This window comes from Pyrus communis, chromosome 10 (assembly GCF_041283825.1).
Source record: "Pyrus communis isolate YQ-2024b chromosome 10, ASM4128382v1, whole genome shotgun sequence".
Taxonomy (NCBI): domain Eukaryota; kingdom Viridiplantae; phylum Streptophyta; class Magnoliopsida; order Rosales; family Rosaceae; genus Pyrus; species Pyrus communis.
In genome coordinates, this window is record NC_142574.1 from 31642464 (window position 1) to 31655858 (window position 13395).

The 13395-nt window shown below is 39.0% G+C and overlaps 1 protein-coding gene across 3 annotated transcripts; it reads right to left on the minus strand.

Annotated features, from left to right (window-relative positions):
* Positions 1-7653: 7653 nt before the first annotated feature.
* LOC137727831 (cysteine-rich receptor-like protein kinase 8) lies at positions 7654-10532 on the minus strand. 3 transcript variants are annotated; one of them, XM_088677460.1, is made up of 7 exons: positions 9530-10530; positions 9294-9425; positions 9072-9199; positions 8775-8985; positions 8417-8486; positions 8172-8322; positions 7654-8083 (listed from the first exon to the last, which is right to left on the minus strand). In XM_088677460.1, exons 1-7 carry the CDS (start codon positions 10326-10328, stop codon positions 7763-7765), a joined length of 1812 nt encoding a protein of 603 aa, XP_088533586.1. In that variant the 5' UTR covers positions 10329-10530; the 3' UTR covers positions 7654-7762. The 3 variants fall into 3 exon arrangements, with proteins under 3 accessions (XP_088533586.1, XP_068322769.2, XP_088533587.1); XM_068466668.2 differs by having other exon boundaries at positions 8417-8654; positions 9530-10526; XM_088677461.1 differs by having other exon boundaries at positions 7869-8083; positions 8168-8322; positions 8417-8654; positions 9530-10532.
* Positions 10533-13395: the final 2863 nt, after the last annotated feature.

Below are 13395 nucleotides of genomic sequence, written 5' to 3' on the forward strand. Positions count from 1 at the left end.
CAGTTGTAAAATTAAAATTCATGAGACAAATTATAATAAAAGTTCAAGGGGAAAATTTGCAAATTTTAAGAATTCAGGCGATACTTGGCTAAAATTAAAATTTAAAGAGAAATTAGCAGCTCCATACAAGTTCAAGAAAAAAATCGTCTAATATCTCATGTGTACTTTAAAAGTATGTGTTTCGCTGCTAATACCCCGAGACCTTCAATTATAACTTTAATAGAGTAGCTAACATTGGTTGTATCTTCTATAATCATCAACCCACCCTACAGTGAAAAAAAGAAAAAAAAACCTAAAAATATAGATAAGTTTTTTGTTAATTTTTTTTATTTGGATGCAACGATATATATGTTAAGGATTGAAAGAATAATTTTTTATAGAAATCACTATTTATGAGAATCGAATTTAACAATTTTCTTAACCTATGGTATTCAAATTTAATAAATCGAACAAAAAAAAGAATCAAAATTAAATAAGAGTATTTGAGAAGCTAGACTAATATGTTTATCATTTTCCTATTTTCTTTTGTATACGAAGGAAAATGTTATAAACTTGTGGAACCTATTTTTTCAGTCACTAAGACCAACTTTAATGGTGGGCTAAAAGCCAAATTACCCCTCACAATTTTTCCCCAAACCCACTCCAACCCAAGGGAAAAATTTGGGCTAAATGCTAAACCAAGGCCAAATTCCAATCAAAATTTAGCCTAGAAATCGGAGTGGACTCCACCCAATATTTATCGGAATTTAAATTTTTTTAGATTAAAATGTTAATAAAATTAATTTACGATAGTCTACATATTTATTTAAAAAAAAAATTAATTTAACACAAAAAATAGCCTAAGTTCATTCTTTAATAATTCCGGGCTAAAATTTTAGACTAGATCGGTTGGAGCAAAAAAGTTGTTTCTGGGCTAAAAGCTAAATTTTTCGTGCTAAAATATTTGGCTTTTAACCCAACCATTAGAGATGGTCTAAAGTAATTTATATATATTATATATATATATATGGGGTCTGATCAATAAAGTAATTGTCATATATTTGTTTTTAAGCTGAAAATCCAACAAAAAAAATCAAGTGTGGCGTAGATTTGTTCGGAGAGTTGAAAACTGACAGTGATTAACAGTTTCGTCTTGGTCTTCTTTGACTATGTATGCCAGGATTGAGATGCCGTGTGAAAATTGTTAGACGATAGAATCCTAGATGAAGTCTAGATTTGATTGTAATCCTAATTGTAGTTATATTCCTAACTTGTAGGGATAATATCTTGCTCTGCAAGGAATGTACTTGTATATATTTCTTTCTCACGTATCAATACAAATATACTTTTCCCATATATCCTTTTCTACATGGTATACAGAGCAGGTTTCAAAACCCTAGCTTTTTTTTAAAATTTTTTTTTCGGCAACCTCTTGCCGTTCTTGTTCTTCCATCATGGGAGACTCAGATTCCTATTCCCCTTTTCACCTTCACCATTCTGATCATCCTAACCTCGTTCTTGTCTCCAAAAAATTAAATGGTGACAATTATACCACCTGGGCGCGCGGCATGGAGATATCTTTGAGCGCCAAGAACAAACTTGGCTTTATTAATGGTGACATTGCGGAACCATCTTCCTCCGAGGACCCTACTACTCACGCTACTTGGCGCCGCTGCAACGATATGATTCTTTCCTGGCTTCTTCATTCGTTGGAGCCTGACCTTGCCGAGTCCGTCCTTTTTTCCACCACTGCCAAAGCCGTCTGGGACGACCTCCGTGACCGGTTTTCACAAAGCAACGTTCCTCGCATTTTTCAACTCAACCGTGACATTGCCACAATCTCCCAGGGCACTTCGTCTATTTCAGCCTATTTCACTCGTCTTAAGGGTCTTTGGGACGAACTTGCCTCGTACAATGACCACTGCACATGTTCCTCTGGCACCAAGAACGACCGCCAGCAGCTTATGCAATTTCTCATGGGGCTTAACGACTCTTTTTCTGCCGTTCGTGATCAAATCCTCTTGATGAACCCTCTGCCCACCGTTCGCCAAGCGTGTTCCTCCGTGTCTCAGGCCGAAAAGCAGCGCTCCATGGGTTCTCTCCGTTCGGCCGACCAACCTGCAGCAATGGCGGTCCGTGGTTCGTCCCGTTCTTCCTCCGACCGTCCTCCTCTTCACTGCACCTACTGCAATTACGATTTTCACACCCGTGAAAATTGCCACAAGCTCCATGGTTATCCTGTTGGTCACCCTCTTCATGGTCAGCCATGGCGGCCCCCCCGTCGGTCTACATCCGCTGGTGCTTCACGCGGCCATGGTGCTGCTGCTGGTTCTTTCCGCAGCCCTAGTACTCGGCCTCCCACCAGCCTCCAAACCCACACTGCTCCAGTCCCTCCCTCGGCCCACCACGTGCAAGGGCAGCCCACGCTGCATGATGTGCAAGTTGCTATGCCCCACCTCTCGGCTGACCAGCTCTCCCGCGTCCTTGCTGTCCTCACTGACGCTAATAACCCTCCTTCATCTCCTCAGGCTCATGCCGTTTTAAGTAAGGATTTTGCCAAAGGTTTGTCTCCTGTCTCTTCTAGTCATGGTCAATGGATTCTTGACAGCGGTGCCACAGATCATATTACCTCATCTGCTTCGTGTTTGGTTAATACTTCTACCTCACACTTGCCACCTGTTTCTTTGCCTAGTGGTGCAACCGCACCTATTACTTCAACTGGCACCCTTTGTTTAAATTCTTCTGTCCATTTGAAAGATGTTTTATGCGTTCCTACTTTTAAAGTGGTCCTTTTATCGGTTGGTAAGCTTACAGATGGATTATCGTGCTCGGTAACTTTTTTTCCCTCTTGGTGTATTTTGCAGGACTTGGTTTCGAAGGCGATGATTGGTGTGGGTAAGCGACGTGGCGACCTATACTACCTTGTGGCCCTTGCCTCCTCCTTTTCATCCCGTCAACCCCTCTGCAATGTCATCCGCATCCCGTCCTCCCTATGGCATAGGCGCCTTGGTCATCCTTCCCCTCCTCGTTTGCAAGCTTTAGCCTCTCGTTTTTTTAATTGTTCTTTTGATTCTAGTCATGTTTGTGATGTTTGTCCTTTGGCGAAACAAACTCGTCAACCTTTTGGTTTAAGTTCAATCTCAACAACTTTTCCTTTTGCTTTAATTCATTGTGATATTTGGGGCCCAAATCGTCAATCTTCCCTTTCTGGAGCTCATTATTTTTTAACCATTGTGGATGATTTCTCTCGCTTTACATGGATCTTTCTCATGAAACATAAATCGGATACTCAACAATTAATCAAAGATTTTTTTGCTTATGTCAATACCCAATTCCACACTACCATCCACTGTATTCGTACTGACAATGGCGGCGAATTTCTTTCTCTTCGTCCATTTTTCTCTGATAATGGGGTCCTTTTTCAAACTTCTTGTGTTTATACCCCTCAACAAAATGGCGTTGTTGAACGCAAACATCGGCACCTCTTAGAAACCGCCCGTGCTCTTCGTTTTCAGTCACATCTTCCTCTCAAATTTTGGGGTGAATGTGTCCTTACCGCTACTTATCTCATAAATCGTCTCCCTACCCGCCTTCTTCATAATAAATCTCCATTTGAGATCCTCTACAACAAAGCTCCCACCTATGATCACTTCCGTGTCTTTGGCTGTCTAGCCTATGCCACATCTGTCATTTCCCCTACAAAATTTTCCCCTCGGGCCCATCGTTGCATATTCCTTGGTTACCCTCCCGGCCAGAAGGCCTACAAACTTTATAATCTAGACACCCACCGCATCTTCACAAGCAGGGACGTCATCTTTCATGAAGATTCATTTCCTTATATCCTTCCACCTTCTCCTACTCCATCCCTCACGCCTACCCTGCCTCTCCCTTCCCCTCTGGACCTTCCTTATCCACCCCATTCCCCTACTGCCACGGCTCCGTCTCCTACTGCCACTTTCCATGACCACCATCCCACCCTTACCACCCCGGCCCCACCTGTTCCCTCCACCGATACCATCCCACCCTTCCCACATCCCACTGCCGCTTCACATGCTCCCCATCCCTCCTTTCCAAATCCGGCCCCACCTGTTCCCTCCATCGATACCCCCTCAATTTCACCCCCTTCCACCGCTTCACATGATCTCCCTCCCTCATTTCCAAACCCGGCCCCACATGTTCCCCTCCCAGATATTCCCTTAGTTTCCCCCAACCCACCCACGGATCCCTCCACCTCTTCCCTTATCCGCACCTCTTCCCGTACCCATCATCCCCCTTCCTACTTAAAGGACTACGTTTGCTCGCCGGTGATTCTGCCACCACACCAATCATCAACTTCGCCACCCAGTTCTCCCAGAGGTACGCGATATCCACTTTGTAATTTTATTTCTTATCACCGTTATTCTCCCAAACATCTTTCCTATGTCTATTCTGTTAGTCGGCATCTGGAGCCATCCTCATTTGCCGCGGCTGACAGTGATCCTAATTGGCGTCGTGCCATGACTGAGGAGCTTCATGCCTTACATGCCAATGGTACTTGGACCTTGACTACCTTGCCCCCTGGCAAAGTTCCCATTGATTGTAAATGGGTCTACAAATTGAAGTATAACTCTGATGGTTCCATTGAGCGTTACAAAGCTCGCTTGGTTGCTAAAGGTTACACACAGGCCGAAGGTATTGATTATCATGACACTTTTTCTCCTACTGCTAAGATGATTACGGTGCGTTGTCTTCTTGCTCTTGCTGCTAGTCAATCTTGGTCTCTTCATCAGCTCGATGTTCATAATGCTTTTCTGCACGGTGATTTACATGAGGAAATTTATATGTCTCCTCCTCCTGGTCTTCGGCGACAGGGGGAGAATCTTGTGTGTCGCCTCCACAAATCTCTTTATGGTCTCAAGCAAGCTTCTCGCCAATGGTTTGCCAAATTCACTACTGCCATTCTCTCTGCCGGTTTCCACCAATCAAAGGCTGACTATTCACTGTTCACCAGAAAGTCTGGTACTTCTTTCACTGCCTTACTCATTTATGTGGATGATATTGTCATTACAGGCAACGATGTCAGTGCCATTGATTCTCTGAAGTCTTTTCTCCGTGATCACTTTCGGATAAAGGACCTTGGTGAGTTAAAATATTTTTTGGGTATTGAGGTCTCTCGATCTCAACGTGGGATTTATATTTCACAGCGAAAGTATGCATTAGAGATTCTCAAGGATTATGGTTTTCTGGGAGCACGGCCCATTGCTTTCCCTATGGATGACACTAAATTATCTGATCAAGGAGAACTTCTCAAGGATCCTGAAAAGTATCGGCGCTTAGTAGGACGGTTGATATATCTCACCATAACCCGGCCAGATATCACATATTCTGTGCATGTCTTAAGTCGGTTTATGCATGAGCCGCGTATACCTCATATGGATGCTGCGCTTCGTGTTGTTCGTTATTTGAAATCCACTCCAGGTCAAGGCTTATTATTCCATTCTGACAATCAGATCAAGTTAGCTGCATTTTGTGACTCTGATTGGGCAGGTTGTCCTATCACACGTCGTTCGACTACTGGGTATTGTGTATTCTTGGGAAATTCGTTGATTTCGTGGCGCACAAAGCGACAGAAGACTGTGTCACTTTCTTCAGCTGAGGCAGAATATAGGGCTATGGCGGGTGCTTGTTGTGAGTTAGTTTGGCTTCGGTTCTTGTTAAAGGATTTGAACATTCCTTTAGATAGCCCTTCCATTTTATTTTGTGACAATCAAGCAGCATTACATATAGCCGCTAATCCTGTTTTTCATGAGCGGACTCGTCACATTGAGATGGATTGTCACTTTATACGTGATAAGATTATAGATGGAACTATAGCAACCGGGTATGTTGGTACGGCACACCAGTTGGCTGATTTGTTCACTAAACCTCTTGGGAAGGACAAGTTTTCCACTTTAACGCGCAAGTTGGGTGTTCTTGACATTCACTCTCCAACTTGAGGGGGAGTGTTAGACGATAGAATCCTAGATGAAGTCTAGATTTGATTGTAATCCTAATTGTAGTTATATTCCTAACTTGTAGGGATAATATCTTGCTCTGCAAGGAATGTACTTGTATATATTTCTTTCTCACGTATCAATACAAATATACTTTTCCCATATATCCTTTTCTACAAAAATGAAGGTTTCTGGATGGAGTTTTTAGCCAAACTTTGTTCTTACTTGTCATTTTCTTCAAATTTTCAATAATTACATCTCCATTTAAATATTTAGTCTTCACGCTTCTTGGAACAAATGTTTCTTTTGTGGGTGTGGATTGAATCTTCTTCTCCAAGTTCAAATATTTAGTCTTCACTCCTCTTGGAAAAATGTTTCTTTTGTAGGTCTGGATTGAATCTTCTTCTCCCAGTTTGTGGTCACAAATTCAAGGATGAAAGTATTGGTTTCCATGGAAATATCTTTTTGTCAGAAAACTTCGGTGGTATGAAATTTTTTGTATTGATAATGAAAAAAGAAGTTGTCTCTAGTTAGCGGGATATAAACCTTACTCCTCCTAAAACCAACAAAAAAAATACATGAAAAAGAAGGAGGGACATAAATCTTATCTCTCTAGGAACCAAAACAAAAAAAATACAAAGAAAAGAAAGAGGAGACATGAAACCTCAACTCTCTAAAGCCAAATCTAAAATGTCTAAACCTACAAAACAATTCGAACGACACCACAAAGTTAGGTTAAAAAACAAGAAAGTGAAACAAACCTGAATGCTGAGATGCATATTAATTTGAGAAGCTGCAGAACATAATCTAAAAGCAAACCACAAGCCGTTGACGGCGGGTAATCATGCTATGTTAAAGTTGGAGAAGACAAGTTCATGTTAGCAAAATTGTCCACAAAATTTTTTTTTTTCGCGATATATGTGAGATGCGTGGAAAATTATTTTTTGAATGCAGTCCAAACAAATAAACTAATGCGTACGAAGAGACCAAATGTGTATGTGAATACTCTTTTCCACTTGACTCTTCCACTCTAGTTTCAGCCCTTCGAATTTTCACTGGAAGATCATAGTTTTAGATATTCTTTCTTTTGTAGGCCATATAAAATGACAGTTGGTGGTTGTCTTTTTAACATCACCCCTTCAATATTCCTTTTTATTTTTCATGACCGACTGTATACCTCATAAAATTTTTCTATTCTTAGCATGTAACTTTGCATTACAAAGTTCATTTATCTATCAGACATAAATATTTAAGAGAAGGTTACTTGTCAACTACAATTTTTTTCATAGATGAATTGTCGATTTTGTCTCTAAATTAGCACTTAAATGAAAATTAGGTCTCTAGATTATTTTTTTTTGGGAAAAATTAATATAAATCACTTAGTACTAGTGTCTAGTATTGATACTCTTCATTTATAAGTGAAAGCATCTTGTGACTCTTCTCCACATGTCGTAAGAAATTCTTATGTTAGAGACCTAACTTGTCTTTCTATGATGCAATCTGTGAAAATTAAACTTTAGCTGATGTTTGGTATTTTCTTTCTTTACTTTATTGATCAAAACATTTGTTTAGAACACGTAACTCTGGATTTATCTACATGCAGGAACAAAGTTCCCTTTCAAAATAATGAAAATTAACATTGTCGGTATTCCAAATACACAAAAAAATTTCTCCACACAATCAACATAAAACAAACTTGTGCTTAAATCAAGCCAAAACGCCTACATATATTAATATCAATGTTGGAGTGAGATTGACTTTGCAGTTTATATAATAAAATTAAAAACAAAAACAAAAAACCTACATTTTTTTTAGCGAGGATATAGCTCAGTAATTGAGTCCTCATTTATCGACACATGCTCAGGGTTTTTAGATTCATATGATTGTGTTCGTTCCGTCGTGTCTGCTTCACTGTTGTGCAAATAATATGCAGGTCTTGAAGGTAATGGGAGTGTCATAGAATAACTATTAAGCATCGAAACAACTGAAGTCGTTGTCGGTCTGCTGGCCACATTTTCTTGGACGCAAAGTAAACCAATGTGGATGCATCTTATCGTTTCAGTTCCTAATCCCGTCGTTAGCACAGGGTCTATGATATTTGACACAGTATCCTCCTTCCAATTTCTCCATGCCTATAATAAAAGTTGAGAAGTGCATTAATGAAAGAAAGTTCATATACTAAGAGTTAAATAATGTGTAAAAGAGCATATTCTTACTCACATAGGTTAAAAGGTCCTCTTCATTCTCAGCACTGCGGAAACTGGTAATCTTTCTACCACTTAAGATCTCAAGGACTAACACGCCAAAACTAAAAACATCCGATTTGACAGAAAAACGACCATGAATCGCATACTCTGGAGCCATATATCCACTGCATAATTATATTCACCAAATTAAAACATGAATTCCGCTTCTAGCAAGGCAAGCACACAAACGTGTTTTAGCTAGAGTTTTTGTTTACTTACTAGGTCCCCATGATTGTCTTAGTATCTCCTCGAGTTTGATCCATCATAAACAATTGAGCCATGCCAAAGTCTGCAATTTTAGGATTCATATCTTCATCTAATAGAATGTTGCTAGGTTTAAGATCACGGTGAATGATTCGAGGACAAGAATCTTCATGAAGGTAAAGAAGCCCTCGAGAAATCCCTCTTATGATTTTGTAACGTGTTTCCCAATTCAAATGTCCATGATTGATTGGATCTAAATACAATTGCAATAGAATGAAATATGATAAGTTTTTCTGTTGTTGATACAATTTTCAGTAACATAAAATTTAAGAGGAAATGTTGTCAATTATGCCAAAAGATAGAGCAAACATACCAAAAATGAAGTGATTAAGACTTGTGTTGGGCACGTATTCGTAAATGAGGATTCTTTCCCCTGCTTTCAAGCAAAAACCTAGCATTCGTACTAGATTCCGGTGGTGAAGTTGAGAAACTAACGTGACTTCAGTTTTAAATTCACGATCACCTTGTTCAGAATTCTTAGAGAGTCTTTTCACAGCTATATATTTTCCATTTGGTAGCCTACCCTGAAGTTTATAAGGAAAAAAAAAAGTTAGTTGGGTTAAACAATTTTTCAGTAAATCGTTTTTCTTGTAATATAGTGTTTTGTTACCTTGTAGACAGCTCCAAATCCTCCTTGGCCAAGCTTATTTGCATCAGAGAAGTCATCTGTTGCAGATCCTATAGTTTCGAAGTCATATTGCAATGATTCCACTAGACCAATGTCATCGGAATTATCATCTGAAAAGTGCGTGACAGCTTAATCATCAAATCTGTTCTAAGAGAAAAAGCATAATATATGAGACTATGTGACAATAATCACAGTTGGAATTACTTTCACGTTTTAGTTTTTTCCTTCGTCTCCTCATTCTTAAGGAAATAAATATTCCGATAAGAATCATAGCGACAAAAACAATCGCAACAACAGTGATGATGATGACTGCTTTTGATATGGTACTCTTCTTTCCTGCAAAACATCAGAAGGGTGCTTTCATTTTATTGTGCGTCACAAATAGAAAGCAAAGACCAAGAATTAATTGTAATGAAGGCATCCATCAAGTTTAACCACACCTGGGAGAGTTACTAGAGAATCGGCGGTAAAGTTGTAGAAAATATTTGTCTCGAATCTCAAATTACAACTCGGCTTAAGAACTCTGCCTCCTTGCTTTCCACCACAACACTCTGGTATTTTTGAGATAGCCCCTTTGAGGCAATCACTGCAGCTTTTCTTACCCAAATCTGGAGTGCACTGCAAAAGTGCATATATTGGTTGGTTTGTTGTACTTCCTTGGATAATCACATGTCCTGCTGCAAATTTTTTAAGAGAATCCCCCGACGCAGCTTTCTCCGTCAAAGTATCCAAAAAGAGATTGAGCACCAAATCGAATTCTTCGGGATCAATTGCGTTAAACGGGCTAGGAACGTACTCACTAGGCTTATCCTCCTGAGTACCAAATATTAATTTGCTCGAGTATCGAACCATGCAAAACACCCCCCATATGATCGCTTCCTCTTGATTCGAACAATACGTGAAGAGAATGGAACTAGACTGGTTGACACAAGTGTGACAGTCGTTGAGGGACACATCTCCTCTACACAATGCAATTGCGTTCACTTTGTAGGGGTCTTGCCCCGTCGATGAATTGTAAAAGCCGGAGTTGGTTTTATTGTTGGAAGAGAAGGAGGAGAGGAGGGTGTTGAGGTTTTTTTGGTAGGCGCCACCTTCTTCGTAGGTGCCAATGTAGGAACATCTCCGGCAGAAATCATCTTTATAAGTGCATACAGCGTCATTGACCTGGGCTACGGCGGGTGCAAGAAGGCCCAAGAGAATGGAAACAATGAAGAGAATTAACAATCTTGAGGAATCCATTTCTGTTGCTCAAGTCAAATGTAGTTTGAATTTTAAATGTAGTAGTTACCAATGTTTTAAAAACCGAGGCTTGAGGCGCGGTCTTTCAAGGTGGGTGGTGAGGAAAACGTCTTTGCCAAGTGAAAGTAAGCTTAAACTCGTTTAGGCATGATCAGGCACACATGTGCGCTTGAGATATCAATTAGGGTTAGTCTTCACCTTTTAAAACATTGGTAGTAACCATCGTGTCTTCAGTGATTGGTTTAATGGACCACTAACTAGCATGATACATTTGCTTCGCTAATCATCAAGTCACTCTGGACTTGTATTCATATCCTGTTCTAAACTAGTTAAGAGAAAAAACTTGAACGTAAGAGAATGACATATTGTCTTCACTCGCTGATGAAACCCACATCCATCTATCCCACTTGATAATTTTGACTTGGAATAACTACAAAGAATAAAGGGAACCCTGACTTTAACTCCATTATTGAATTAATTTTGCTTTTGTGCTTGTGCTACAATATTGACCAATTCCACATAACATCTCCTTCGCTGTCCATGTCTGTTTCTTGATAAAATGAAAAGTAGGGTGAGTTATTAAAGGAAATGATGGTGATTTTATGGATAAACAAGTGTCTTACTTGTCTTTTATCTATCTTCTTGACATGTGTCTTCTTTTTTTTTTTTTTTTTTTTTACGTGTCTTCTATTCAACTGTTGTCTCAGGTTTGTCTCTTTCCATAGCAGTGTTAAATCTTATTATTATTATTATTATTATTAATAACAATGATATAATCTATATTAAGGAGAATGGGCGGACTTAGTCTCATAATAGGTTAGTAATAAAGTGGTTCAAATTCTCCTTTAACGAGAATCAAACTTAAAACATCTCATTTACTAATGAAAATTAAAAAGAAATACTACTAGACCGTATTTTGTTTTAAAATACAAAAAATAACAAATAATAAATTTACATCAGACCGTGGGAAAAGAACCAACGCAACGCAGACCCAAACGCCCCACAACTGGCGGATATTGCCTTCCTCCTCACCGCCTCAAGACTCCTTTGCCCCTTCACTTTCTTAACCTGTCTCCTCGGTTACCGCCGACATATACCGCCTGCAAGTACTAGGTCCAAATATATCGAGCAGTGAAAGCCAAATCCGAACAAAATCACTCAAACTTCTCGTTTGTTCCGAACAAAAAACCCTAATAAACCAAATCCAATCCCACAGTACGAAACAATGGACGACGATAGATTGTCTATTTCTTAATAAAATATTTTTTTTAAAAGTAATAATTAATTGTTTTTCAAAGGAGAAGACCATCTCTTTCTTTTTCCTCTGTTTAAAGTTTTTGATACTCAACTTCTAGTCCATGCTTTTTTTTTTGCCACCCTAAAGGACAACTCAATTTGCTGGGTTTTTTTTTTTTTTTTGCTCAATTTTGTCCTAATTTTTGGTCCATTGGGATTAGGCAATTCCAAAGTCATCTTTATGAACCCTAATAATGAAAAAAAAAATTATTTATCGCCTCCAAAATTAAGTTGAATGGCTGTTTGCTTTACGATCATCTATTTTTTAATAAACCATTATTTTCAAAGAATTAATTAAATTTTTATCTTAGTTTGTTTTCATCCAATGGTCTTCTACTTGTCTTTTTTTTAAGTGTTTAATGACTTGTACTTTATTTTATACAATTATAAAGTTTTCTTTATTAAATTAGTAAAGGGTAAATTAGTAAATCTATAAGCAAAATTTTGACTGAAGGGGTTATATGAAAGAGAATTAAAACCTGAGGGGGTGTTTGCGTAATGTCTCAAATGTGAGGGGGTTTTGTGAAAACCCGATAAACCTCATGGAGTGTTAGTGTAATTAACCCAATTTGGGTGCCCACACAGGGCATCTTTTTTTTTTAATATTATTTTGCAACTTTGTCACCGATGTGAATTAGGGTGGCACTGCAGGAAAGGCACCAATGCAATGATGGTAGCCATTGTTACAATAGAGTCCTCTACATAGGCCACACTTTCTAGTTTAGTGGGTGCTTGGTGGCCATAGAGGTTTGCCACCAATGTGAGTGGCAACACTTGACAATAGCCACCAATGAAAAGGGTGGCTTATAGCCAAATTTTTAGTAGTGCTAACCTGGATATATATGTTAGTTTGAATAGGGAGGAAGGCGGACAGGAGGATCCTTGGCGACAGGCGCCGAGGAGCGATAGTGGCCGCTGGTGAGGTGAGTTGGTTGTCGGGCTGGATTCGTGTTCCTAGGGAGTTGGATGTGTCGTGTTCTCTTAACAATGTTAACATTTTGTTAAACACGTATGAAGTAGATAGATAAGAAACCATCTTCTCCGGATCCTCTTTATGAGGTCCTGAAGATCCTTAAATCATGCTCGTTCATTGTATATCGTGCGGTCAGTTTTCGTTAGGTATTATTCATATTTAATTTAAAATAAAGTATTTAAAATGATTTCTGACTGCACAATGTACAATAAACGAACACGATTTGAAGATTTTCATAATCCTCACAAAGAGAATCCGGAAATGATCCTCATTCGATAAGAAATATAGAAGGAGACACAAACTTGAGGACAACAGATCACACCCGATAAACGAAAGCTAATCAATGGATTAAGGAAAGTAAGAAAATAGGTCCAATAGCTAAGATTACACATCATCATATTTTTATTTTTATACCAACATACCCCTAAAATTATAAATTGTTATAAATATGTAAATGCATATAATCCTCGATTTTAGGATTAATAGATGAACGAATTCCTTAATTGTAGGATTTGAACTAGTCCGTTAATAACTTCAACTCTCTCATGTTGGGTGATTTTTGGGTGATTGTGAGGGATGAAAAGGGGAGGTTTATTGCTGCTGGGCATCAAGTTGGAGTATCCTCCCCTTTAGCTGAAGCTTTTGCACTCCATGAGTTGCTAGTGGCTGCGTTACGGCCGTTTTTTAGGGAAACTTAATGAGAGCACTTGCGGGAAGAAAACATTGTGGCTAGGGATGGTGTGGGAAAGTGATCCGAATACCATACTTCGTTTTGTTGGTGTTTATTTAGCTGTATGA